General features: G+C 50.2%; 1 protein-coding gene across 1 annotated transcript in view; it reads right to left on the bottom strand.

The window, feature by feature from the left end:
• Positions 1-27,322, bottom strand: part of LOC144821564 (dedicator of cytokinesis protein 2-like) — a 3,201,295-nt gene that overhangs the window by 429,393 nt on the left and 2,744,580 nt on the right. Inside the window, exon 30 of the mRNA XM_078678750.1 lies at positions 27,176-27,270. Coding sequence (XP_078534876.1) covers positions 27,176-27,270 — 95 coding nt within the window. The remainder of the gene's footprint in view (positions 1-27,175; positions 27,271-27,322) is intronic.

Here is a 27,322-nt window from a genome sequence, read left to right as displayed (position 1 = left end):
TCATTTGTCTACCCTGCGTTTTGGCTGGAAGGGGGTTGTGTTGGACTTGGCCCTTCTGGCAGGTTCACCCCTAAAACTTTTTGTTTTTAATGGTGACCTGTTGATGGTGATTTTTGGTTTCTGCGCACTTTCACTGTGTCTCAGTGGAAAGTGCGTGCACACTCTGAGTGCATGTGGTAAGATTTGCCTGCCCTCCCATGGGAATGCATGGGGAATGTATGTGTCCCTGGTAGTTCCTGATGCGTGGGGTGTGCAGGCTCGAGTCTGGTATGTGCGGACTCGTGTGATTGAATGCTGCGAAATGATGTATGCGGTGTGTATGTGTCTAGTGTGGAAGTGCCACTTCTAGACATGGCTGTGCGTGTGCTGTAAAGGTGCTGGCGTGTGATTGGCTGGAGCTGGCTGGGATGCCAGGCTCCATGAGTCATGATGGGTCTGCCCGGTGGTGAGTGTGGAGATTAGCATGCTGATGGCTAGGGAGGAGTGCACCTGGGTCCTGAATAGGGCTGGGCTTTCCCCACACAATGCTGGCTCCGCCCCCTGTGGTGCGTCTAATTACCCTAGCTTCCCTAGTGAATAGAAAGGGTGGTTGAGTACATCAAGGGTGCTCCAAAACCAGCTGCGACTGGTTTCTCCCCCACCCTGCACCCTGAGACAAAGGGATTTCATGTATAAGAAGGGGCTGTGTCCCCTTACAATTTGTTCTCTTCTTGATCCTATCTAGAGGGGGGCTGCTGCTGTGGCTGGGCGCCAGGAGGACCGCCACTGGGGATTGCCTCCCTGCCTAGGAGGACCCTGTGAGCTGGCTCTGGGCCCAGCCTTGCCCCCCCTCCTCCTGAAGGACTTTGACTGGACTTTAGGGGCTCCTAGCGCCAGGGAGCGCTTTACATTCACCACTAGTGCCTGGGAGCGCTTTTGGTTGGCATCTAGCGCAGGAAGTGCTTTATTTGTACCTATAGCGCTTGGGAGCGCTTTACCTCTCACTAGCGCTTGGGAGCGCTTTATTTATCTTTGTGGCCGGTGCCCACCCATCATCTCTCACCCCTCGTTCTTGCCAGAATGGCTGCCGCCGACCGGCCGGAAGTCAGGCAGGCCGGGGGCGGGACGACAAGCCCAAGTGAGTGCCCACCTCGCCTTTTTGTTGATTTTGGGGGAGCCAGCCCATCGTGTGTCTCCCCAAAGTCACCGCCGCCGGCCCGGCGAACACAGGGAGCAAAGCTGACTGTGGGCGGGCCAGCAAGACGGAAGCAGTGGCAGGAAACCGGAAGTAGGGGGGCGGGAGCCTACCCCGCCTCCCCCTGGAAGAGTCACGGCTACACGAGCACCGGAGCAGGCAGGAGCCTACTCTGTGCCCCGGTCAAGTCAAGTCAAGTCAAAGAATTTATATAGCGCTCTACATACCCAGAGGGTCTCAAGGCGCTTGAGGAGGGGAGGGGAATTACTTGTCAAATATCCACGTTTTAAGTTGCTTTCTGAATGCTAGGTGATTCTGAGTAAGGCAAAGGTGAGTGGGAAGGGAGTTCCAGGTTTTAGCTGCCAGGTAGGAGAAGGATCTACCTCCCATGGTGGTTTTGTTGATGCGGGGTACAGTGGCAAGGGCTTGGTTGGATGATCGTAGCTGGCGGGAGGGGGAGTAGAAGGACAGTCGTGTGTTGAGGCATTCTGGTCCGGTTTCGTAGAGTGCTTTGTGTGCGTGGGTTAGGAGCCGGAAGGTGATCCTCTTATTGACGGGTAGCCAGTGGAGGTTTTTCAGGTGACCAGAGATGTGTTCTTTACGCGGGATGTCTAATATGAGCCTGGCTGAGGCGTTTTGGATTCGTTGGAGTTTTTTCTGGAGTTTAGCGGTAGTACCGGCGTAGAGGGTGTTTCCGTAGTCCAGTCGACTCGTGACCAGGGCGTGGGTGACCGTTTTCCTAGTTTCTGTGGGGATCCAATGAAATGTTTTTTTGAGCATGCGAAGAATGTTGAAGCAGGATGAAGAGACGGCGTTGACTTGTTTGTACATCGAAAGTGAGGAATCCAGGATGACGCCCAGGTTCCGTGCGTGGTCTGTCGGGATGGGTGCTTTTCCAAGGGCTTCTGGCCACCAAGAATCGTCCCATGCAGAGGGGGAGGTACCTAAGATAAGGACTTCTGTTTTATCAGAGTTCAGTTTCAGACGGCTATGCCTCATCCATTCGGCAACTTCTTTCATTCCTTCGTGTAGGTTAGTTTTGGCGGTGTGTGGGTCATTGGTGAGTGATAGGATCAGTTGAGTGTCATCCGCGTAGGAGATGATGTTGAGGTTGTGTTGGCGTGCGATGGTTGCGAGGGGGCTCATGTATACGTTGAAAAGGGTGGGGCTGAGTGAAGATCCTTGTGGAACGCCGCAGATGACTTCAGTGGCTTCTGACTTGAATGGTGGAAGGCGGACTCTCTGGGTTCTTCCGGTGAGGAACGAGGTGATCCATTCTAGTGCTTTTCCTTGGATTCCGATGTTTCTGAGGCGCTGTAGAAGGGTGTTATGGCAGACTGTGTCGAAGGCTGCGGAGAGGTCGAGGAGGATGAGGGCGACTGTGTCTCCATTGTCCAGTAGGGTTCGAATGTCATCTGTTGCTGCGATGAGGGCGGTTTCAGTGCTGTGTTTGGCTCGGAAGCCGGACTGTGAGGAGTCGAGGGAGTTGTTGGCTTCGAGGAAGGCGGCGAGCTGGTTGTTGACGGCTTTCTCGATGACTTTGGCCGGGAATGGAAGGAGCGAGATGGGACGGTAGTTTTTGAATTCGGAGTGGTCCGCTGTGGGTTTTTTCAGAAGGGCGCTGAGTTCTGCGTGTTTCCAGCTTTCCGGGAAGGTGGCGGAGTTGAGGGAGCAGTTGATGACGTCTCTGAGGTGCGGTGCTATGATGGAGTCTGCTTTGTTGAAGATGTGGTGAGGGCATGGGTCTGTGGGGGATCCTGAGTGGATGGAGTTCATCAGGCGGATAGTGTCCTCAGTGGAGATTGGGTTCCAGTCATTAAGGGTGTTCGATGGTGGTGAAGGTCCAGCAGATGGTTGGGTGGAATGGTGTCCGGGTTGGTTGTCGAAGCTGTTGTGGATGTCTGCAATTTTGTTGTGGAAGAATGAGGCTAGGGAGTCGCAGAGGGCTTGAGAGGGGGTGATGTCGTTGGAGTTGGCCGAGGGATTGGTGAATTCCTTGACGATGTTGAAAAGTTCCTTGCTGTTGTGGGCGTTGCTATCTAGTCGGTCCTTGAAGGCGGTTTTCTTGGCTTTTCGGATCAGTTGGTGGTGTGTGCGAGTGGCGTTTTTGAAGGCTTCCTTGGTGCTGGTGGTTGGGTCTTTTTTCCAGGCCTTCTCCAGGGATCGGCAGAGTTTCTTGGATTTCTTAAGATCATCGTTGAACCAGGAGGCTTTCTTGCTGCCAAGTTTGATTTGTCGTTTTTTCAGTGGTGTTAGGATGTCGGCGCTGTTGGATAACCATAGGGTGAGGTTGGTGGCGGCTTGGTCGGGGTTTGAGGAGTGGGCGGGGGGCTTTTGAAGAAGCGATGAGGAGATCTGGTCGATGGTGATTTTGTTCCAGTTTCTTTGCAGAGTTTGTTGGGGGTGGTTGTTGGGTTTGGGCTTGTTGTAGGTAAAGTGGACGCAGCTGTGGTCAGTCCAGAGGAGAGCCGTAGTGTGGCTGAAGGAGACATGGTTGCTGGAGGTGAAGATAGGGTCGAGTGTGTGACCTGCGATGTGGGTGGGGGAAGTGACCAGATGTTTAAGTCCGAGGTTGGCGAGGTTGTCCAAAAGGGTGGTGGAGTTATGGTCGTTGTTCTTTTCAAGGTGAAAATTGAGGTCTCCCAGAAGGATGTAATCTTTGGATGGGAGGGCGTGTGGAGTGATGAAATCCGTGATGTCTTCACTAAATTGTGCGCGGGGTCCTGGAGGTCTGTAGAGGAGGGTGCCTCTGAGTGTGGTTTTGGGGTCGGTGTGAATCTGGAAGTGAAGGTGTTCAGAGTTGGCGAGATTGACGTCAGAGCTGGTTGAGATGTGGATGGATTTTTTGTGGACGATAGCGATTCCTCCTCCTGTGTGGCCGGTACGGTCCTTGCGTATGATCTTATAGTCTTCGGGGATGGCAATGGTGATGTCTGGGGCGGAAGAGGCGTTCATCCATGTTTCTGTTAGGAAGGCGACGTCCGGAGAGATGGTGTCTAGTAGATTCCATAGGTCAATGGCGTGCCTGTGGATCGATCGGGTGTTGAGCAAGATGCATTGTAGGTTGTTGGGATCGGGAGTCTGTGGGGTGGTCGTAGCGGAGTTGCTGACGGTGCCGATGAATTTGCAGGGGTAGCATGAGAAAGGTCCATGGGTGTGTCCAGGAGCGGCTTGGACGCAGTTGGGGGAGCGGCCGGGGTTAAGGGCTAGGAGGGTGGGGGCATCGTAGGTAATGCGGGAGGGCTGGGAAAAGCGAGGGCCAGGGGATCTGGCGCTGGGCGCGGTCCAGGCGCGGACGGGCGTAGACGGGCTTACCTTTGGCGCACCTTCGGCGCGACTGGGGCGCGATCGCTGCGCGTAAACGCTGCGCGCGGGAACAACTGTCATATATGGATAGTGGTGGGGGAGGTGCGAGGGCGGCTCAGCTGGGAGGCGGGGCGGGCTCACGAGGACGAGGACACCAGCAAAACAAACAAAATGGCAGCGGGGGGGGGAGGGCAGAGCAAAGCGCCGGGGGTAATCGCGTGTAAAGTGCCTGAGAAAGCAGCGGAATTACAGCGAAGCAGCGCTCAGGGCAGAGGCACAAAAATCAACTTTAGGGTGGAAGGCACAATCTCTACTGTACCAGGTCTCGGCAGTCAGGCTGCAAGCAGGCTGTGGAGCGACCTCTCAGCGCAGGAGCGAAAGAGGATCACAGCGCTTCCAGGTATGGGAGCGCTGTATAAGGACAGTGGGAGGGCGGCTCAGCTGGGAGGCGGGGCGGGCTCACGAGGACGAGGACACCAGCAAAACAAACAAAATGGCAGCGGGGGGGGAGGGAGGGCAGAGCAAAGCGCCGGGGGTAATCGCGTGTAAAGTGCCTGAGAACGCAGCGGAATTACAGCGAAGCAGCGCTCAGGGCAGAGGCACAAAAATCAACTTTAGGGTGGAAGGCACAATCTCTACTGTACCAGGTCTCGGCAGTCAGGCTGCAAGCAGGCTGTGGAGCGACCTCTCAGCGCAGGAGCGATAGAGGATCACAGCGCTTCCAGGTATGGGAGCGCTGTATAAGGACAGTGGGAGGGCGGCTCAGCTGGGAGGCGGGGCGGGCTCACGAGGACGAGGACACCAGCAAAACAAACAAAATGGCAGCGGGGGGGGGAGGGCAGAGCAAAGCGCCGGGGGTAATCGCGTGTAAAGTGCCTGAGAAAGCAGCGGAATTACAGCGAAGCAGCGCTCAGGGCAGAGGCACAAAAATCAACTTTAGGGTGGAAGGCACAATCTCTACTGTACCAGGTCTCGGCAGTCAGGCTGCAAGCAGGCTGTGGAGCGACCTCTCAGCGCAGGAGCGAAAGAGGATCACCGGTGCACATGCCAAGAAGACGGAGATGCCGCCTGTCCAGCAGCGGGGCCCCCGTGTTGTGGGGAGAGCCCCGCAGCAGCCGGCGAAGAGAAGCAGGCGAGCCTCCCGAGCCAAAGGAGAAGAGCCCCACCGCACCCGGAGAAGCCGTGAGTGAGGCTCGGGGTTGCTTGTAAGAGAGGGGGGGCGTCGGGGCACATTGCCCGTGCCCGCCCCTCCAGTGTGCTCTCTCTCTCCCCGTGAGGGCAATTTCCTCTTTTGTTCCTAGAGCGGCCCCGGTTGACAGAGGGCCGCTCCAACGAAGGGGGCATCGAGACATTTCTTTAGAGCCCCGAGAGGATCGTGGGCATAGTTGGTTTAAGAGCCTGAGGGGCTCCAAAAGGCGGCATTTCGTGTGTGAGCCCATGAGAGGCTCAGGCAGCAGTTTTGTTATTTCGAGCCCGAGAGGCTCCTCAGTGCCCCAGTCATTCTCGAGTCCCCCGTGTGTGAGCCCATGAGAGGCTCCAGGTGCCACCGTTGTTTTGAAGAGCCCACGAGGCTCAGGGGGCATTACAGTTGTTTTGAAGAGCCCAGAGAGGCTCTTGAGTGTCACATTGTTGTTTTAGAGCCCAGAGAGACTCAGGGGGCAATCATTTGTTTAGGGCCACGAGGCTCCAGCGTTGGCCCCATTGTCTCCACAGCTGCCCAGCACTTAGTGGGCAGCTGCTACGTTTAGCCCCCCCCCCTGACTTTGGGACACAGGGCGTCCTAGCCCTAGAGAGGCCAGTTGGCCTAGGGACTGCCACAGGTTGTGGCTAATGTGATTTCTGCAAAGTGTTCTGTCCTACACATCTGAATGTGTTGTTTATGCATCATGTGTTTTCCTTCCCTACACAGCTGAATGTATGTTTATGCATCATGTGTTTTGTTCCCATGCCTATACCCCTAAATGTATGGTGATACTTAGGTGGTTGTTTTTCTCCTAGTACAGGTGTTGCTAGTGAGGGCCTGGTTCCCTGTGCAACATTTTCCTGAGGTGGTTAGGGTTGCGTAGGTGGTACTTACCTCTTACCAGTAGGTACTGGTTGTGTGCTAAAGTGATTATTATTCTATGATCTACAACGTGCTATTTCTAACAGTATTTCTAGTTCTAAAAGTGCTGATTCCTGACAGTGGTCCATGTGGCCCTGTCTTGTACATATCCCCTGTAAATTCTGCCCGTGCCGGTTGGCACATTGTAAAGTGTGTGTTTTTATCTGATGTGTTTTGGTGTAATACAAAGGCTATTTTTACATATAACCTTGTGTGGAGTTTCCTTTGTGGTGGGTCTTGGGTGTTGTTGCTGGGGGTGCGTGCGCAAACACTTAACTCACATTGCCTCCGAGTTTAGCCTTACTGCTCGTGCTACGTTACCAAGGGGGTGAGCAGGGGTTATCTTGGCGTGTAACTCCCTTGCCCTGACGTGGAAGTGGTGGTCTCTGACTGACTTTGGCGAAAGCCCTGGCCAGCCAGGGATCCCATTTCTAACAGATACGGTGTAAGGCAATGCAGTGTAACTCGCTTTCTTGTAAATGTAAATGTACAGGAATTTATATAGCGCAAATCACCAAGCGGTTTCTAAGCGCTTGCTTAGGGAACCCGTCCTGGTATTCCCCTGTGAGATACCCCGGCAGGGTATCCGCAAGGTGAAAGCCAGGCATCCCGCCGCGAGGGGCCGTTGTGGAGATTAAGCAAGCTATTGCCCAGAGTCGCAGAGTGTGAACCCATGAATCAAGTAGGCACCGGAGCGAGAATTGTCGAGTCCATGGACATTTTAGGACTCAAGACCCCGCTGAGCCGGGAATTGAACCCTGGTCCCGGGCTGACCTCTGCTTCCAGGTCTGCCGCCTCTAACCAGTGAGCCACACTTCTCCACTTCTTTCTTGCCTTACAGTGAGTCAGGGAGGTGTTCCATTGGTGTTGCAGTTGGTGTTCCCATGCAACACCCATTGGTTTTTATGCATTCCCATATTTACAAGGATATGAAACCCTCGGAATGTGTCAAAGCTGTACGCCGGCAGGCGTAACTAGGAGATATATTTTTATTTTGCCTCGTTTTTTCCTCTTTCTATGGGTGCAGAATCCTTCAGCGCACATAGAAAGAGGAAAACGCCTCCGTCGATTGCTTTTGTGCAGGAAGGTGCCCCTTCCTGCACAAAAACAGTGCTGCCAACAATGCAGACAACCTTACACCAATGAGCATGGGTGCCTGCGTTGGCGCTAGGCACCAAATTCTATGCAAGGGGGAAAGAACATGAATGCACTCTGGGGCATATTACCAAGGGTGGCGATAGGCAATTATCGCCGGTTTATCGCTAAGCGTTGATAATTCTATCGCTCTATTAGCAAGTTGTCGCTAACTGACGTTAGCAACTGCTTTTAGGAAATAGCGAGCGTTTTGGGGCCCGCTTTGCATGTCAGCGATATTTATCGCTAATGACATGCAAAGTGGGCGTACCCAACCTGTTAGCGACTGAAAGCAGTCGCTAACGTAGCTATCGCCTATTAGCAAGGCAGGCGTAGCGTTGGAAATATTCCCACTATCGCCAAAAACCAACGCCTGCTCAGACCAGTTCTTAGCCATGTTATCCAATGGGAGGTGGATAACATGGCTAAGAGCATTTCGTCGCTAATGCGTGAATATCGCTGTATTCTCAGCAATATTCACGCATTTCGCCTGATTTTTATCGCTTTTGAGATAAACCTTGCTAATTGCAAGTTATCTCAGAGATAAAAACAGGTGATGCGCGGCGATAAAAATATTGCCGCTACCCCTACTTAGCGATAAATATTGCTATTTGTTGGTAATATGTCCCTGTATCTTGTAAACACAGTGCATTCCTGCACTTTTGATTTGGCTTAGGGCAGAGCAGCAAAAACACTTGCAGCACTTCCCTATGCCAAATCTTTGTAAATGAGGCCCCAGGTGCCCACAATCTGCAATCTCAGGTGTTCTTCCAGCCCCAAACTCTGGTCACTGGAAGTTTTAGTCTCCAAAATAGGGAATAACGATGGGGTACTCGGAATAACCAGGTGAGAATATGCAAGTCTTTCCCAATTCCACTGATGTTTACCACTTTCTGGTAAGTACTAGCAGGGGCATGGAGGGTCTTGTCCGAGTCAGGGTGTTGGTGGGGGGGGGAGTTTGCGTGGCGATGGCATCTGGGGTCCATGAAGGTTGCACCCTTGCTGTAGGGAGCTTCATCGGTTCCCCCAGTGATGCCGGGGCAGGTAGGAGCCCGGCTGGTCCCCCAGCCCCCCTTCATCTGTAGTAAAGGGGTCCGGTGTTTCCAGACCTCCTAATTTTGGGTTCAGAAACAAGGACCGCTTTTAGTTTTCCAAACCCAGATCTCCTGTGGGGTACCTCTCCGGGCAACTCGTCATGAAGACCCATATCTCTCCATTCTGAATCTGATGTGTGTTGCTCTCGCACAGACTTCTGTCATGATAGGAGTTGGCCACCCCCTCCCTGGAAAGACTAGCTGCGCCCTGTCAGCCCCATGACTGCACCTCTCCTTGTCCAACACTTGCCCTTGGTATCTCTGCATCTTGTCAGTGATGAGCCACGGACATTTACTGCCAAGAACAGCACTTTCCCTCAGACTCCAGCTCCACTGGCCATGGGTGCCCTTCTTTATTAGCAGTGCCGAGCCATGGCCCCTTCCTGCAGGATGGTACAGTATGGCCTGCTGTGGCATTGCATGGTCTAGTGTGGTATGGTAGAGGTTATTCTGCTGTGGCATGGAATGCTGTGCTATGATACTCTAGGGCCTGCTGTGGCATTGCATGGTCTAGTGTGGTATGGTATGGTATGGTATGGGTTAGTCTGCTGTCGCGTGGAATGCTGTGGTATGATACTGTAGGGCCTGCTGTGGCATGCATGGTCTAGTGTGGTACAGGTTAGTCTGCTGTGGCATGGAATGCTGTGGTATGGTACTGTAGGGCCTGCTGTGGCATGCATGGTCTAGTGTGGTATGGTATGGTATGGTATGGGTTAGTCTGCTGTGGCATGGAATGCTGTGGTATGGTACTGTATGGCCTGCTGTGGCATGCATGGTCTAGTGTGGTATGGTATGGTATGGGTTAGTCTGCTGTGGCATGGAATGCTGTGGTATGATACTGTATGGCCTGCTGTGGCATGCATGGTCTAGTGTGGTATGGTATGGTATGGGTTAGTCTGCTGAGGCATGGAATGCTGTGGTATGGTACTCTATGGCCTGCTGTGGCATGCATGGTCTAGTGTGGTATGGTATGGTATGGGTTAGTCTGCTGTGGCATGGAATGCTGTGGTATGGTACTGTATGGCCTGCTGTGGCAGGGCATGGCCTAGTGTGGTAGAGGTTAGTCTGCTGTGGCATGGAATGCTGTGGTATGGTACTCTATGGCCTGCTGTGGCATGCATGGTCTAGTGTCGTATGGTATGGTATGGTATGGGTTAGTCTGCTGAGGCATGGAATGCGGTGGTATGATACTGTAGGACCTGCTGTGGCATGCATGGTCTAGTGTGGTAGAGGTTATTCTGATGTGGCGTAGAATGCAGTGGTATGGTACTGTATGGCCTGCTGTGGCATGGCATGGCCTAGTGTGGTAGAGGTTAGTCTGCTGTGGCATGGAATGCTGTGGTATGGTACTGTATGGCCTGCTGTGGCATGGCATGGCCTAGTGTGGTAGAGGTTAGTCTGCTGTGGCATGGAATGCTGTGGTATGGTACTGTATGGCCTGCTGTGGCATTTCATGGTCTAGTGTGGTATGGTATGGTATGGGTTAGTCTGCTGAGGCATGGAATGCTGTGGTATGATACTGCATGGCCTGCTGTGGCGTGCATGGTCTAGTGTGGTAGAGGTTAGTCTGCTGAGGCATGGAATGCTGTGGTATGATACTGCATGGCCTGCTGTGGCATGGCATGGCCTAGTGTGGTAGAGGTTAGTCTGCTGAGGCATGGAATGCTGTGGTATGGTACTGTATGGCCTGCTGTGGCATGGCATGGTCTAGTGTGGTAGAGGTTAGTCTGCTGTGGCATGGAATGCTGTGGTATGGTACTGTATGGCCTGCTGTGGCATACATGGTCTAGTGTGGTATGGTATGGTATGGTATGGGTTAGTCTGCTGAGGCATGGAATGCTGTGGTATGGTACTGTATGGCCTGCTGTGGCATGCATGGTCTAGTGTCGTATGGTATGGTATGGGTTAGTCTGCTGAGGCATGGAATGCTGTGGTATGGTACTGTATGGCCTGCTGTGGCATCCATGGTCTAGTGTGGTATGGTATGGTATGGTATGGGTTAGTCTGCTGAGGCATGGAATGCTGTGGTGTGGTACTGTATGGCCTGCTGTGGCATGCATGGTCTAGTGTCGTATGGTATGGTATGGTATGGGTTAGTCTGCTGAGGCATGGAATGCTGTGGTATGATACTGTAGGACCTGCTGTGGCATGCATGGTCTAGTGTGGTAGAGGTTATTCTGATGTGGCGTAGAATGCAGTGGTATGGTACTGTATGGCCTGCTGTGGCATGGCATGGCCTAGTGTGGTATGGTATGGTACAGGCTACTCTGCTGTGGTGTGGTACTGTATGGCCTGCTGTGGCATGCATGGTCTAGTGTCGTATGGTATGGTATGGTATGGGTTAGTCTGCTGAGGCATGGAATGCAGTGGTATGATACTGCATGGCCTGCTGTGGCATGCATGGTCTAGTGTGGTAGAGGTTATTCTGATGTGGCGTAGAATGCAGTGGTATGGTACTGTATGGCCTGCTGTGGCATACATGGTCTAGTGTGGTATGGTATGGTATGGTATGGGTTAGTCTGCTGAGGCATGGAATGCTGTGGTATGGTACTGTATGGTCTGCTGTGGCATGGCATGGTCTAGTGTGGTATGGTATGGTATGGTATGGGTTAGTCTGCTGTGGCATGGAATGCTGTGGTATGGTACTGTATGGTCTGCTGTGGCATTGCATGGTCTAGTGTGGTAGAGGTTAGTCTGCTGTGGCATGGAATGCTGTGGTATGGTACTGTAGGGTCTGCTGTGGCATTGCATGGTCTAGTGTGGTATGGTATGGTATGGTATGGGTTAGTCTGCTGAGGCATGGAATGCTGTGGTATGGTACTGTATGGTCTGCTGTGGCATGCATGGTCTAGTGTGGTAGAGGTTATTCTGATGTGGCGTAGAATGCAGTGGTATGGTACTGTATGGCCTGCTGTGGCATGCATGGTCTAGTGTCGTATGGTATGGTATGGGTTAGTCTGCTGAGGCATGGAATGCTGTGGTATGGTACTGTATGGCCTGCTGTGGCATACATGGTCTAGTGTGGTATGGTATGGTATGGGTTAGTCTGCTGTCGCATGGAATGCTGTGGTATGGTACTGTAGGGCCTGCTGTGGCATGCATGGTCTAGTGTGGTAGAGGTTAGTCTGCTGTGGCATGGAATGCAGTGGTATGGTACTGTATGGCCTGCTGTGGCATACATGGTCTAGTGTGGTATGGTATGGTATGGTATGGGTTAGTCTGCTGAGGCATGGAATGCTGTGGTATGGTACTGTATGGCCTGCTGTGGCATACATGGTCTAGTGTGGTATGGTATGGTATGGTATGGGTTAGTCTGCTGTCGCATGGAATGCTGTGGTATGGTACTGTATGGCCTGCTGTGGCATGCATGGTCTAGTGTGGTATGGTATGGTATGGTATGGGTTAGTCTGCTGTCGCATGGAATGCTGTGGTATGGTACTGTATGGCCTGCTGTGGCATACATGGTCTAGTGTCGTATGGTATGGTATGGTATGGGTTAGTCTGCTGAGGTATGGAATGCTGTGGTATGGTACTGTATGGCCTGCTGTGGCATGCATGGTCTAGTGTGGTAGAGGTTAGTCTGCTGTGGTATGGAATGCTGTGGTATGGTACTGTATGGTCTGCTGTGGCATGCATGGTCTAGTGTGGTAGAGGTTAGTCTGCTGTGGCATGGAATGCTGTGGTATGGTACTGTAGGGTCTGCTGTGGCATTGCATGGTCTAGTGTGGTATGGTATGGTATGGGTTAGTCTGCTGTGGCATGGAATGCTGTGGTATGGTACTGTAGGGCCTGCTGTGGCATGCCTGGTCTAGTGTGGTAGAGGTTAGTCTGCTGAGGCATGGAATGCTGTGGTATGGTACTGTAGGGCCTGCTGTGGCATGCCTGGTCTAGTGTGGTAGAGGTTAGTCTGCTGAGGCATGGAATGCTGTGGTATGGTACTGTAGGGCCTGCTGTGGCATGCATGGTCTAGTGTGGTAGAGGTTATTCTGATGTGGCGTAGAATGCTATGGTATGGTACAGGTTAGTCCGCTGTGGCATTGCATGGTCTAGTGTGGTAGAGGTTAGTCTGCTGAGGCATGGAATGCTGTGGTATGATACTGTAGGGCCTGCTGTGGCATGCATGGTCTAGTGTGGTACAGGTTAGTCTGCTGTGGCATGGAATGCTGTGGTATGGTACTGTATGGCCTGCTGTGGCAGGGCATGGTCTAGTGTGGTACAGGTTAGTCTGCTGTGGCATGGAATGCTGTGGTATGGTACGGTATGGCCTGCTGTGTTATGCATGGTCTAGTGTGGTATGGGTTAGTCTGCTGAGGCATGGAATGCTGTGGTATGGTCTGCTGTGGTATGGTAATGTATGGTCTGCTGTGGCGTGGAATGCTGTGGTATGGTCTGCTGTGGTATGGTAATGTATGGTCTGCTGTGGCGTGGAATGCTGTTGTGTGGTAGAGGTTAGTCTGCTGTGGCATGGAATGCGGTGGCGTGTTATGGTACAGGGTGGAATGACCAGCCTGCTTGACCGTGTTTAAAGGAGACTGTGCACCTCAAAAGCTGAGTTCATGGACATGTGGTCACTTAGGCCCTCTCTCTTGGGCGGAAACCTGGCACAGCTGTCCACAGACGTTATGGGGCCCTTAAACATCACCCGCCTCATACCTATGACATCCTGGCGCCGGGCCCAGTTGGACACATGTCCATCCTCCAGAGAAAGAATGGAGGCAGCACCATGCATGAAGTAAAACAGGACCACGTTGTATCAAAAAATATATTTTCTTTTATTTTTTCATTTTTAAGACAGCCAACGCGTTTCGCTCCCCAACCATGGGAGCTTCGTCAGGGCAAGTATGTTGGTAGATCTCAATGCGACACAATAACGTAGACAAGAAAGCTGGCCAGTAAAGTAGTAAGGATGCCAATATCAAGATTCCGATATTAGGAAATAAAGATGTGGACAAACGTCACGGGCCGTTAGATGGATATCATCAGTAACATAAGAGGTAGTATTTCAATTGCATAGTAATATTAGAAGTGGACTGTAAGTATGTGTGCAGTCCTTGGTAAGCTGCTACCACAAGTGCTCCAGGCTTCGTTTCGTTTTCCAGCAATGGCCCGTGACGGATCATGTCCATCCTCCGTCTCCCACCTGCAGCATTCAGATGCCCCATGCGTTCTCCCCACACCCCGCCTGCACCCTAAACCCCCCGGGTGGGCACATCTGCTAGTAAATGAGCAGCCCGTGACGTTTCTCTGCTGGGTAACTCAATCCCTCCCGGGAGAGAGCGGCTGCGGGGGGCTCCGCGCACCGCCTGCGTCCATTGCTGCTTAATTAATGTTCAGCGAGGAAGGGGTGCGGCCCCCCACCCGGGAGGAAAGCTGGATTTCCAGGGGGTCAGGTGCTTCTGTGAGGGGAATCCAAGATACCCCCCTCTCCCCCGCCCCCCTCCGCCAGCCAGCATCCAGGCTCGCCCGTGACCCCTTCCCTCCCCTCAGCTCATGCATTTTTTAATTGAAATGATTTTTTGCTTCTAATTGGCATCTCGATTCTATTATATTGTTTATTGTGAAAGACAAGCCGGGGTATTTCTTTCGTATGTGGGTGGCTGTGAATGTAATTCAGAATCACTGAGTGGCGTGCAGGCGCGTGCTTTTTATGCACAAATATCTTTATCCAGAATAAATATCGTAGAATCGCAGCCGTTGGGCGAGTGGACAGATGCTGGACAGACACCCGGAAACAGACACTTTCTGAGTAATGTTCAAACCTGGAGGATGACCAACCCGGAGTGACCTCGCCAGGGCAAAGGTCAATGGTGCCATCTGCCCCGAGGCCAGCTTGGCATTCGCAGGATCTGGAAAGAACCAATCGGTGCCCGCCGGCCTTGTACAGCTCAACTGTCTGATTCTACACCCCCTGGCACACTTACTGTCATCACAGTGACAAGCATCGAAACGGACAGGGGGCAACCACTGCACCGCAGACACAATCCACCCACCAGCTCTCGCTGCCCACAGTCTGAGCAGACACTCACATCATGCTCAATAATGCATTCACACCACCAACCACAGCAACCTCAGACACATCCCACCCATAACCACACACTCACACCACCAGCAACAGCAACCTCAGACACATCCCACCCATAACCGCACACTCTCACCACCAACCACAGCAGCCTCAGACCCATCCCACCCATAACCGCTTAGCACACCACCGACCACAGCAGCCTCAGACACATTCCACCCATAAACGCACACTCACACCACCAAACACAGACACATTCCACCCATAACCGCACACACACTACTGACCACAGCAACCTCAGACACATCCCACCCATAACCGCACACTCACACCACCGACCACAGCAGCCTCCAACACATTCCACCCATAACCGCACACTCACACCACCAACCACAGCAACCTCAGACACATCCCACCCATAACCGCACACTCACACCACCAGCAACAGCAACCTCAGACACATCCCATCGATAACCGCATAGCACACCACCGACCACAGCAGCCTCCGACACATTCCACCCATAACCGCACACTCACACCACCAACCACAGCAACCTCAGACACATCCCACCCATAACCGCACACTCACACCACCAGCAACAGCAACCTCAGACACATCGCATCGATAACCGCTTAGCACACCACCGACCACAGCAGCCTCAGACACATTCCACCCATAAACGCACACTCACACCACCAAACACAGACACATTCCACCCATAACCGCACACACACTACTGACCACAGCAACCTCAGACACATCCCACCCAAAACCGCACACTCACACCACCGACCACAGCAGCCTCCAACACATTCCACCCATAACCGCACACTCACACCACCAACCACAGCAACCTCAGACACATCCCACCCATTACCGCACACTCACACCACCAGCAACAGCAACCTCAGACACATCCCATCGATAGCCGCATAGCACACCACCGACCACAGCAGCCTCAGACACATTCCACCGATAACCCCACACTCACACCACCAGCAATAGCAATCTCAGACACAGCCCACCCATAATCGCACAATCACACCACCAGCCACAGCAACCTGAGACAAATCCCATCAATAACCGCATAGCACACCACCGACCACAGCAGCCTCAGACACATTCCACCGATAACCCCACACTCACACCACCAGCAATAGCAACCTCAGCCCACCCATAATCGCACAATCACACCACCGACCACAGCAGCCTCGATACATTCCACCCACAAACAGGCACCCACACCAACAACCACAGCAACCTCAGACACATCCCACCCATAAACGCACTGTCACACCACCAACCAAAGCAACCTCAGCCACATTCCACCCATAGCCGCACACTCACACCACCAACCACAGCAACCTCAGACACATGCCATCCATAACCACGCAGTCACACCACCAACCTCAGCTGCCTCAGATACATTCCACCCATAAGTGCACATTCACACCAACAACCATAGCAACCTCAGACACATCCCACCCATAACCGCGCAGTCACACCACCAACCTCAGCAGCCTCCAACACATTCCCCCATAACCGCACACTCACACCACCAACCACAGCAACCTCAGACACATCCCATCCATAACCGCCAGTCACACCACTGACCACAGCAGCCTCAGACACATTCCATCCACAAACACACACCCACACCACCAACCACAGCAGGATGTATGACGGTACGACGCGTACCGTCACAACGCATCCCTTTACACCGCGTCCCTTACAACGCAAGTCGTTACCATGACTTGCGTTGGGGGCGCGGATTTCAAATAGTATAATTTACTATTCTAACACCAGTCCCCGTGGACACTAGGGAAGGTGTTGGGATAGTAAATTTACTATTTTTAATCCTTTAGCGCCCTCCAGCGCAAGTCGTGGTAACGACTTGCGTTGTAAGGGACGCGTTGTAAAGGCCACACGGAGTAAAATCCGCGTGGTAAAGGTTGTTTCCCACCACAGCAACCTCAGACACATCCCACCCATAACCACTCAGTCACACCAGTGACCACAGCAACCTCAGACACATCCCACCCATAACCACTCAGTCACACCACCAACCACAGCAACCTCAGACACATTCCACCCATAACCATGCAGTCACACCACTAACCTCAGACACATTCCATCCATAACTGCACACTCACACCACCAACCACAGAAACCTCAGACACATCCCATCCATAACCGCACAGTCACACCACCGACCTCAGCAGCCTCAGATACATTACACCCATAACCGCACACTCACACCCCCAACCAAAGCAACCTCTGACACATTCCACCCATAACCACACAGTCACACCACCGACCTCAGCAGCCAGATACATTCCACCCATAATCGCACACTCACACCACCAACCTCAGCAACCGCAGACACTTTCCACCCATAACCGCGCTGTCACACCAGCAACCAAAGCAACCTCTGACACATTCCACCCATAACCGCACACTCACACCACGAACCACAGCAACTGCAGACACATTCCACCCTTACCCGTGCAGTCACACCACTAACCTCAGAAACATTCCACCCATAACCGCACACTCACACCACCAACCACAGCAACCTCAGACACATCGCATCCATAATCGCACAGTCACACTACCGACCTCAGCAACCAGAGATACATTCCACCCATAACCGCACACTCACACTACCAACCACATCAACCACAAACACATTCCACCCATAACCGTGCAGTCACACCACTAACCACAGCAACCGCTGACACTTTCCACTGATAACCGCGCTGTCACACCACCAACCAAAGCAACCTCTGACACATTCCACCCATACCCGTACACTCACACCACTAACCACAGCAACCGTGGATACATTCCATGCATAACCGTGCAGTCACATCACTGACCACAGCAGCCTCAGACACATTCCACCCATAACCGTGCAGTCACACCACCGAGCACAGCAACCTCAGGCACATCCATCCCATAACCAAGCTGTCACACCACCAACCAAAGCAACCTCATACACATTTCAACCATAACCGCACACTCACACCACTAACCACAGCAGCCTCAGACACATTCCACCCACAAACACGAACTCACACCACCAACCACAGCAACCTCAGACACATCCCAATCATAACCACGCAGTCACACCACCAACCACAGCAACCTCAGACACATTCCACCCATAACCATGCAGTCACATCACGAACCACAGCAACTGCAGACACATTCCACCCATAACCGCGCTGTCACACCACCAACCAAAGCAACCTCTGACATATTCCACCCATAACCGCACACTCACACCACGAACTACAGCAACTGCAGACACATTCCACCCATAACCGTGCAGTCACACCACTAACCTCAGACACATTCCACCCATAACCGCACACTCACACCACCAACTATAGCAACCTCAGACACATCCCATCCATAATCGCACAGTCACACTACCAACCTCAGCAGCCTCAGATACATTCCAACCATAACCGCACACTCACACTACCAACCACATCAACCGCAGACACATTCCACCTATAACCGTGCAGTCACACCACTAACCACAGCAACCACAGACACTTTCCACTGATAACCGCGCTGTCACACCACCAACCAAAGCAACCTCTGACACATTCCACCCATACCTGCACACTCACACTACCAACCACAGCAACCGCAGACACATTCCATGCATAACCGTGCAGTCACACCACCGACCACAGCAGCCTCAGATTTGGGCTGGAACGCCATGTTACAAGAATAATGTGGAGTCACGCCAATTCCACAGGTGGGATGGAATATTTCGCCCACCTCTAGTGGAGGCACAAAGCAGTATGCTCCAGAAGTAAACTTCCAGTCTCTCTTTGAAGTGGTTAGTGGGATTGCTTACCTGTTGTGGGGGGCAAATGTGAGGTGTGTGCAGACTGCAAGTAACAAGTACAGATCTTGGCATCTCTGAGCCAAACCAGTTTCAAGGTCGCACTTTAAAAGCTGACTTCAGCTAACTCATAAGTACGAAAAAACTCATGCTGCTGAATCTGTTTTACATCATATATCATAAACTGCAAGCACCTTGATGGGCTTAGGTAGCTCAGATGCACATGCAGACAATATTCAGGAAACTGACTGATTTCATGTTTTATATGCTCCATGCATTATATACATACTGCATGAAGGCTGCATTTTGATTCAACTGAAGGTGAGATTGAAAAGGGTGCATATGTAAAATAATGTATGCAGACACTTTCATGTATTGTATGCCACTGCCCCAGGCATGGCTGCCGTAGGCAAGGTCTCGCATAAGCCAACCTCCACAGAGGAATGAAGGCCGTAGCCGACTGGCTGAAGGACTGAAGGACATCAGACTGAAGCTGAACTCAGACAAGACAAGATAGACCCACCCTATCAGCCTGGGATGACTCTTGCCCCAGCCCCGGAACCCACAGACAACGCACGCAACCTGGGGGTCATCCTCGACTCCACCCTCTCCATTACCAGGCAAGTCAACGCCGTCTCCGCATCCTGCTTCAACACCCTCCGCATGCTCCGCAGGATCGTCAAATGGATCCCTCCCGACACGAGAAAGACTGTCACCCAGGCCCTCGTCACCAGCAGACTGGACTACGGGAACGCCCTCTACTCAGGAACAACAACCAAGCTCCTGAAACGACTACAACGAATCCAGAACGCCTCGGCACGACTGATCTTCAACGTCCCCTGACGCAGCCACATCACACCCCTCCTGAGAGGCTAGCACTGGCTCCCTGTCAACAAGAGGATCACCTTCAAACTCCTCACCCACGCACACAAAGCCCTACACAACACCGGACCTACATACCTCAACAACCGACTCAACTTCCACACCCCCACCTGAAGCCTCCGCCCTTGCCACAGTTCCTCGTATCCGGAAAACCACCGCCGGTGGCAGATCCTTCTCCTACCTCGCCGCCAAGACCTGGAACGCTCTCCCCACCAGCCTACGACAGACTCAGTACCTACTCGCCTTCAGAAAACTCCTCAAGACCTGGCTCTTCGATCAGTAGCGCCCCCCCCCAGCGCCTTGAGACCCTCACGGGTATGTAGCGCGCTTTACAAATACAGTGATTGATTGATAAGTCCAGCTCCAAGGAAGCTGGATGATGCCCTTGGGTGTGTGATATGTTGAACACTATCTTGGAAACTGAGAGTTGCCATGGACCATGGAGTCCAATCCTGCTGAACTGGTGAAAGGCTGCCAAATTTGTGATGGCCACACTGACTGTCTCAACGCATGACATCACTAGAGGGCGGACTAACGCAGGATGCCGTGCCTACAAAGCTGGGTGAAGCCCCCTTCTTGCGTATTTGCATTGAGGGTGTTTCCTCCTAGCGGTCCTTAGGAGCTGCTGTGCATGCGCAGTGTTAGGCATCAGCTCCTCGAATTCCCACTCACTGCGTATACTCAATATATCACAGACTAACACACGGCTCTTCCAAGGGACCTCAGCGTTCTTTGTGAGTTAAAGGAAGCCTGGGACGTAACCACCTCCACAAATGACATCCTAAGATGAAGTCCTCCTGAGCTAATGTTTCCAGTACTGGATCGACGTCAAAATACCGTCTTGGTTTTTCATGTGCAGATCTGCCAACTTGAATAAAAATCTCACTGTGTGAGGGAGGGGCGGGGCCTTTGAGGAGGCGGGGCCTATGAGGCATTTTTCCCCCCACCTGGGGTAACCAGACTCCTGGATTTCCCCAGACAGTCCCGGTTCTCAAATGGCTGTGCCGGTGTCTGACAGTTTTCTTAATTTTAGGTAAATGTCCTAGTTTTTGGGACAAAGGTCAGGTTATTCTGCAAAGCAGAGTGATAAGTTATAGCTTCCATTCACAAGTGCCTTTGAAGGCTGAAATGTGTTAAGCAATGTATCTGTTTCTGTCAGGAAATTCCTAACTTTACTACTCCTAAATGCCTTTTGTGAATACCGAAAGTCGTAAAGTTAGGATTTTGTCTCAGATTCCTTTTGTGAATCGGGCCCAGTGTTTGAGCTGACCCTACAGAAATAATTCAGGGGAATGAGAAGAAGGTTTTATCTCTGCAATTACAGCATTTCCTGCATCATGGCCAGAAATCCAATAAAAAGTCCTATAGTCAAGAGGTCAGAGGTCACGGTGAAGCTGTGATCTCCCATCCAGCTTTAGTCCTGGGTGTAGGACTCACAAAACCAAGCGTTACGCTATCCTGGAGAATTTGATTGGCTTTGTGAATTTCTCCTCTAGATCAGGAGTTCCGAACCTTTTCTATGCCCTGCACCCCTAGGAAATGTTTGATTAATGTTCGCACCCCTGCGCCTATTGTTACCGGATTCCTTTTATACATAGAGTACATACTTTCCCTCTTTGTCAAGACCTCCAAAATGTCATTTCACACCCCCAGGTTGGGAACCCCTGCTCTAGATGCAGTCTTTATTTTCTAAAGATGTTTACAAAATATAATCCTTATCAATGACATTTTATTATATGTGTGGGTTAAATTCAAACGTCTTTACAGGTTGTAGTAAAAGTCGCAAGTCGACACAGCACTACCACATTAAACGAAAGACCTATGACGCACTAACGATGCAAACTGGACGCCAGCTTATATTTCTTCACCATCACTATACATTAAATATGTAAATTCTGATGTCATAGTATGTAGGTAATTTTAGTGTGAGACTGAGCTTTCCAATGTTGTACTGGTAGACATCGAGAAGCCATCGATGTGTCGCTGAACAGACACGCTTCTAACTCTGTTGAGTCAAGTGCTCCAACCCACGCGGATTGGCTACTTAAATTGTGGGACCTTATCGAAATGGAAAAACCAAGGGGCATATTATCAAGGGCTAGTTTGCTGCTTTTTTGGCTTTAAAAGCCAAAAAAGCGTCGAGAATGACATCGCCCTATCTACAAGTGGGTGCTAACGTGCATTAGCGCATGTTGGCAGCCGTTTTCCCGACGCCTCGCTTTGCATCTCTAATGAGATGAAAAGTGGGCGTCACTGGGCAGTACTCCCTGTAAATGATTGCTGATGTGCACATCGCGATATTTACAAGGAGGCCCACGCATTCCTGCAGATGTTAGTTTTTGGCAAAAACCGCTGGTTTTCGCTAAAAACTAACATCTGCAAAAATGCTGACTTAGGTATACTTACCATTGGGGTGGATTATGCTGATACGACCACAGGGTCGTATCAGCAAGGTTATCTCCATTTTCCATAGAAGATCGCTGAAAAACAGCGATGGTCCATGGAAAACACCGCAATCGCTGGACAATTATCGCCATTACGCTATGTGTTGTCAATACAGCGCGAGCATGGCGTTAATTACCAGCGATAGCCGGCGATAACATTTTTCTCGCTAAGAGCGGCCAGCGATAATTATCGCTACTGCTTGATAATATGCCCCCAACTGCCTCCACAGACAATGAACTTCCACAATTTGACAAAATGTGGGTCCCGTGCGTCCTGTTCCTAGCTCGTGGACACAAGAGCCTGGAAGCAGGGATGAGAGAATGGAAGGGGCAGGGCTTGCCTACGAGAAAAAACAACAGCAAACCTATGAACAAAGGATCTTACATGCAACACAAGGGTTAACAGGACAAAATCATTACACTACTCAGGAGGCTCATGAACAGAAAAGGACCACAGGAATTATGGGGTGCAGTAAAGACAAGGCATAAGAAAGGGTAAAGTGTACCGAGAGCACATAAGAACCGAACACAATTATGTGAAAGTGAAATGAGCCTGTGACATTAACGAGCCTTGTGACAGATGCCTCAGCACTCCTGGGTCTGACAGCCACACCATTCACAGCCCTGGCGAGGTGGATGTCGCGGAGTCTGATCTAGGTGTAGGTGGTAGCTGGCAGAATTCTCCCTAGCGCAATAACTCGTAATTACTGCAAAAATACTCGTAATTATGCATAATTACGTGAGAAGCGCAATCCAGCATTTAGCACTATTTTCTTTGTGCAAAATAATGCACCCACACGCTAAAATTGGCCTGAGGATGCATTATGCGCTAGGAAAATAGCACTAAACGCTACAGGACACGTACAGCAGAGGCAGCAGCTGCCCGCTCCCTCGTCCAATTTAAGTATACTTTATTGTTTGATTAATAAAATCATTACAATCCATATAAAAAAACGTAAAACATTATTCAAACGTTTTTTCCCAAGACTACACCCATCACATTCAATAAAAGTAAACAATAAAATGATTAAATAAAGGTTCTCTTCTGGAACGGGATAACCTTCACTTGTGTGCAGACTCAAGGTAGCATTATGTTAATAAAAAGATTTGATAAAGGTAAGAGTCTCTTCTAAAAACAAGATAGCCACCAAACTGGAGTAAGTACAATGTAGCGCAGACTGGACTGCGGGGCATATTATCAAGCACGGCGTTAACATTATCACCACTTTAGCAGCAGAAAACTGCCGCTAAAACGGCGATAATGGGCTGATAATATGTTCTTGTGAATTCCCATAGAAGCCCAGGTTCTGGTGTGAACCTGGGCTGCTATGGGAATTCTCCACGGCGTATTATCAACCCCATTATCGCCGCTTTAGCAGCAGTTTTCTGCCGCTAAAGCGGCGATAGTGTTAACGCCGTGCTTGATAATATGCCCCTAGAAGTCCGTGGGCCAAATGAGGAGTCAGAGGGTGTTAAACAACAATTCGGGACCTTAGGACTATAGTGTCCGGCAATTCGACCATAGATTGACACGTGGATTCTCTAGGTCGGGCTAAGCTTAATCTGTATTGAGCTGCCCCAGATTTTATGTGAAATTCAAGGTTGAAGTGGGCAGTAGCAAAGCGTTGATGTTGTGTCGATTTCTCAGCCACACACCTTGAAGTTTCTTACGGGCACATGCATCAAAGGGAATTGCATTCGCAAATGGTGCGAATCGCAAAATTCGGCCGTTTGCGAATGCAATTCCCGTTTTTGAGATGCATTATCATTTTTGTTATTTTCGCAATTTAAGAAAGCGCAAAATTGGGATTTCTTAAATTGCGATTGCATTTAAGGAATCTCAAATTGAGATTCCTTAAATGCAATTCATCAAACTTTTAAAATTTGCGAATTCTCACATAAGAGGAGCAAATTACCATGAAGTTGACGTTCATGGTAATTTGCGAAAACTTTGAAAAATGCACTAAAGTGCATTTTTCAAAGTTCCATTTTACACACACACATGCCCTTGGGGCATGTGAGTGTGCAAAATGTACTTCTAAGCAGATTTCAGGGGTGCAACAGGGTGTCCTTTGGACACCCCTGCACCCTTGAAATTGCATTCTTAATTTGCGAATTTCAAATGGTGAATTACAAATTCAGAATGTCTTTCCATTCATTCCTATGGGCCTCTAGGCCCATAGGAATGGATGGGGGGGTATTCCTTAATTGCGATTCTCAATTAGAGAATTGCAATTAAGGAATTTTAAGAAATCGCAATTTTTTCAGCAATTTCTTGATGCATTGCAGTTTGCAATTCCTTAATTGCGATTCCTTATTTTTCGCAATTAAGGAATCGCAAAATGCAATATTGATGCATGTGCCAGTTAGTCCCATTGGGGGGGTTCCACTATTGTGAAGGGAGCAGAGACCAATCATATAGAGGATGGATTCAAGATTGCACGTGTAGTAAACCTAGATCAGGTGGAGTATCAGCCTAAAATTGAACTGTTAGGTTATAGGATGGTTCAATTTTGGAGAACTAAAACAAGAGGCACCAGGTTACTGAGTCAGAGAACTAAAATACAGCAGTGGCTACTTCAAAAAGATGTGCCGTTGTTATGTCCACCTGTAGCTCTTTCCTCATTTCAAAATAGAACCTGGGTTTCCTGGGTGACCAATGGCTGGTTGAGGTTTTGATATGCAAGATGAACAAAGAGTGTAAAGCTGATGTTTAGGACTGTGTTTTCCGGGTTCAATGCCGCGATGATACCCTGCCTGCAGGACCGGACTACCAGCCTGCCCCACTCAGGCCTCAATTTTAATCTACGTTGGGTCATCAATGCTGGACAGAGACATACAACGTGCTCCAAAGACTCGACAGAATCCTCACATTCCCTACACACACGCTTATCTGATGGATGCCCCCAAAGGGGTAGATGTTTCAAGAGGTGCCAATCAACCAGCCTAAGTACCAGAAGTCTCTGTTTTAGGGACAGGGGATATGTAGAGGCTAGGTATGGTGGAAGAGAGGCCGGCTGGTAAGAGCTGATTACTGCCCTTGCGTGCTTGCGTTTGGCGAGGTTCGCCTTATCGGAAGAGTAGGAACACAATTGAATACGCTTCTTGATGCTTATTTTGAAAGCTGTTTTGCTTGGGTTAAGTTCCAAATCACGCTTGCTGACAGTTGCTGCATGCATTCATGAAAAAAACAACTAAATGACCCACCAGGATTGCTAGTGCTGATATCTAACCATAGAAGGACTCGAGGGAACCAGCTCTAGCCTTCCTTTGCTTGTGGCACAATTTCCGGAAACCGCCTGCACTTTGCATTTCATATATCAAAAGACTTAGGGCGATATGTATCAATGAAATTCTCATTCGCAAAGGCCGAAAGTCGCAGAATATCGGCCTTTGCGAATGCGAATTCTCAATATGGTATGTATTAAGCAAATGTGGTTCAAAATAAGGAATAGCACAATTTGCGATTCCTTATTTTGCGATTGCATTTAAGGAATCGCAATATTTGCGATTCCTTTAATGCAATGTATGATGCAAAATTTTTTTGCTAATGGTCCCTAAGGAATCGCAAATTACCACCAACTTCAAGTTGGTGGTAAGTTGCGAATTCCTTTAAAAAAGCTTTTTTTTTTAAAACAAAAGGTGCCATGTGACGCTCATACATGCCCTTAGGGCATGTATGTGCGCCATATGCGCACACATGTCAATTTCAGGGGTGCAACAGGGTGTCCTTTGGACACCCCTGCACCCTTGAAAATATTCTCAATGTGCGATTAGCTAATTGCTAATCGCACATTTCCCCTTCATTCCTATGGGCCTCCTGGCCCATAGAAATGAATGGGAAATTATTCCTTAATTGCGATTAGCAATTTGCTAATCGCAATTAAGGAATTTTAAGAAATCGCTAAAAAGAAGCTGATTTCTACATACATACCATTTTGCGATTTCTAAATAGCGATTCCTTAAAAATCGCTATTTAGGAATCGCAAAACGGAATGTTGATACATATCGCCCTTAGGGCTAGATGTACGTAATTTAGATTTACCGATTTGAAAATACAGAATTTTACCAATTCGGTATTTTTGAATCGGTAAATGCAATGTAGGTAATTAATATCGAATCGGTAAGATTTGGTATTTACTGAATCGGTAATTACCGATTCTGTATTTGCCATTCATTCCTATGGGCCTGGAGGCCCATAGGAATGAATGTCAATTACAGAATCAGTAATTACCGATTCGGTAAATACCGAAAAATTCAAGGGTGGCAGGGTGTCACTTTGACACCCTGTTGCACCCCTGATTAGTGCTGGTGTGCACATGTGGCACACATACATGCCCTAAGGGCATGTGTGCCTGTCACATGGTCAAGGTGTAAATGCACATTTATGCATTTACATAGGAATTCCTTATTTACCACCAACTAATAGTTGGTGGTAAATAACAAATTCTTAAAGCCCAGAAGCACTGTTTACAGTGCTTCCTACATCTCATTTACCGATTCGGTATTTAAATGATGATTCGGTAAATACCGATTTGTTATTTACCGAATCGGTAAAATAGCCTCCTACATAGAAAAAGGCTTTTACCGGTCGCTAACGGCCGATTTCGTCCGTTACCGACCGGTAAAAGCCTACCTACATCTGGCCCCTAGGTCTAATCAAATCTGTGTGGCAGATGCAGTTTTTGGCAACTGAAGAACCTTTTTATAGATCTTAGTCACATGTTGGTTTAGTGTGGAGCTGAGCTTGCCTGGGGTAATTTCTAAGCCTTACAAAGTAGGGCCTATTTTGGCTCGCATAACTTCCAACATTGGAGCTAGGCTCGGACCGGTCAGTTTTTTGGAAAGTTTAGAGAGGCTGACCTAAAGAGCCTTATCTTTCATAGCAATATCACTACGGTGCCTGACAAGAGCGCCCCTAGAGTCGATGTTAATCCCCAGGTATTTGTATGATTTTCCTACCGAGAGCGCTCTCGTAGTTTGTTGTTCCTCTGCTCCTGCGGTAGGATTTTTGCCCCAAATTACTCATGATTACTCAAACTGGCACAATCGCATGATTTCAGTACTTCGTAGTTAATGAAATGACTCTAATGACTCCTGCGTCGTTAAAGTTTCGTCGGGCCTCGTCTGGTGGCGGCTGGTCGGTTGGACTCACCTGTTGTGCACCATGTTCATCACCATCCAGTCGGAGGGGTAGACCGTCTTTCCAATCAGGTCCTTGAACATTATGAAGGTCTCCATCAGGAAGTCCTGCAAGACAGAAGCAATCGGACAATGACGCAAGATCACGATGGGCTGTCGC

Source organism: Lissotriton helveticus, chromosome 2_2, assembly GCF_964261635.1.
Source record: "Lissotriton helveticus chromosome 2_2, aLisHel1.1, whole genome shotgun sequence".
NCBI lineage: Eukaryota > Metazoa > Chordata > Amphibia > Caudata > Salamandridae > Lissotriton > Lissotriton helveticus.
Note: the sequence above shows the minus strand (reverse complement) of the source record. Positions and strands in the feature narration are given on the sequence as shown.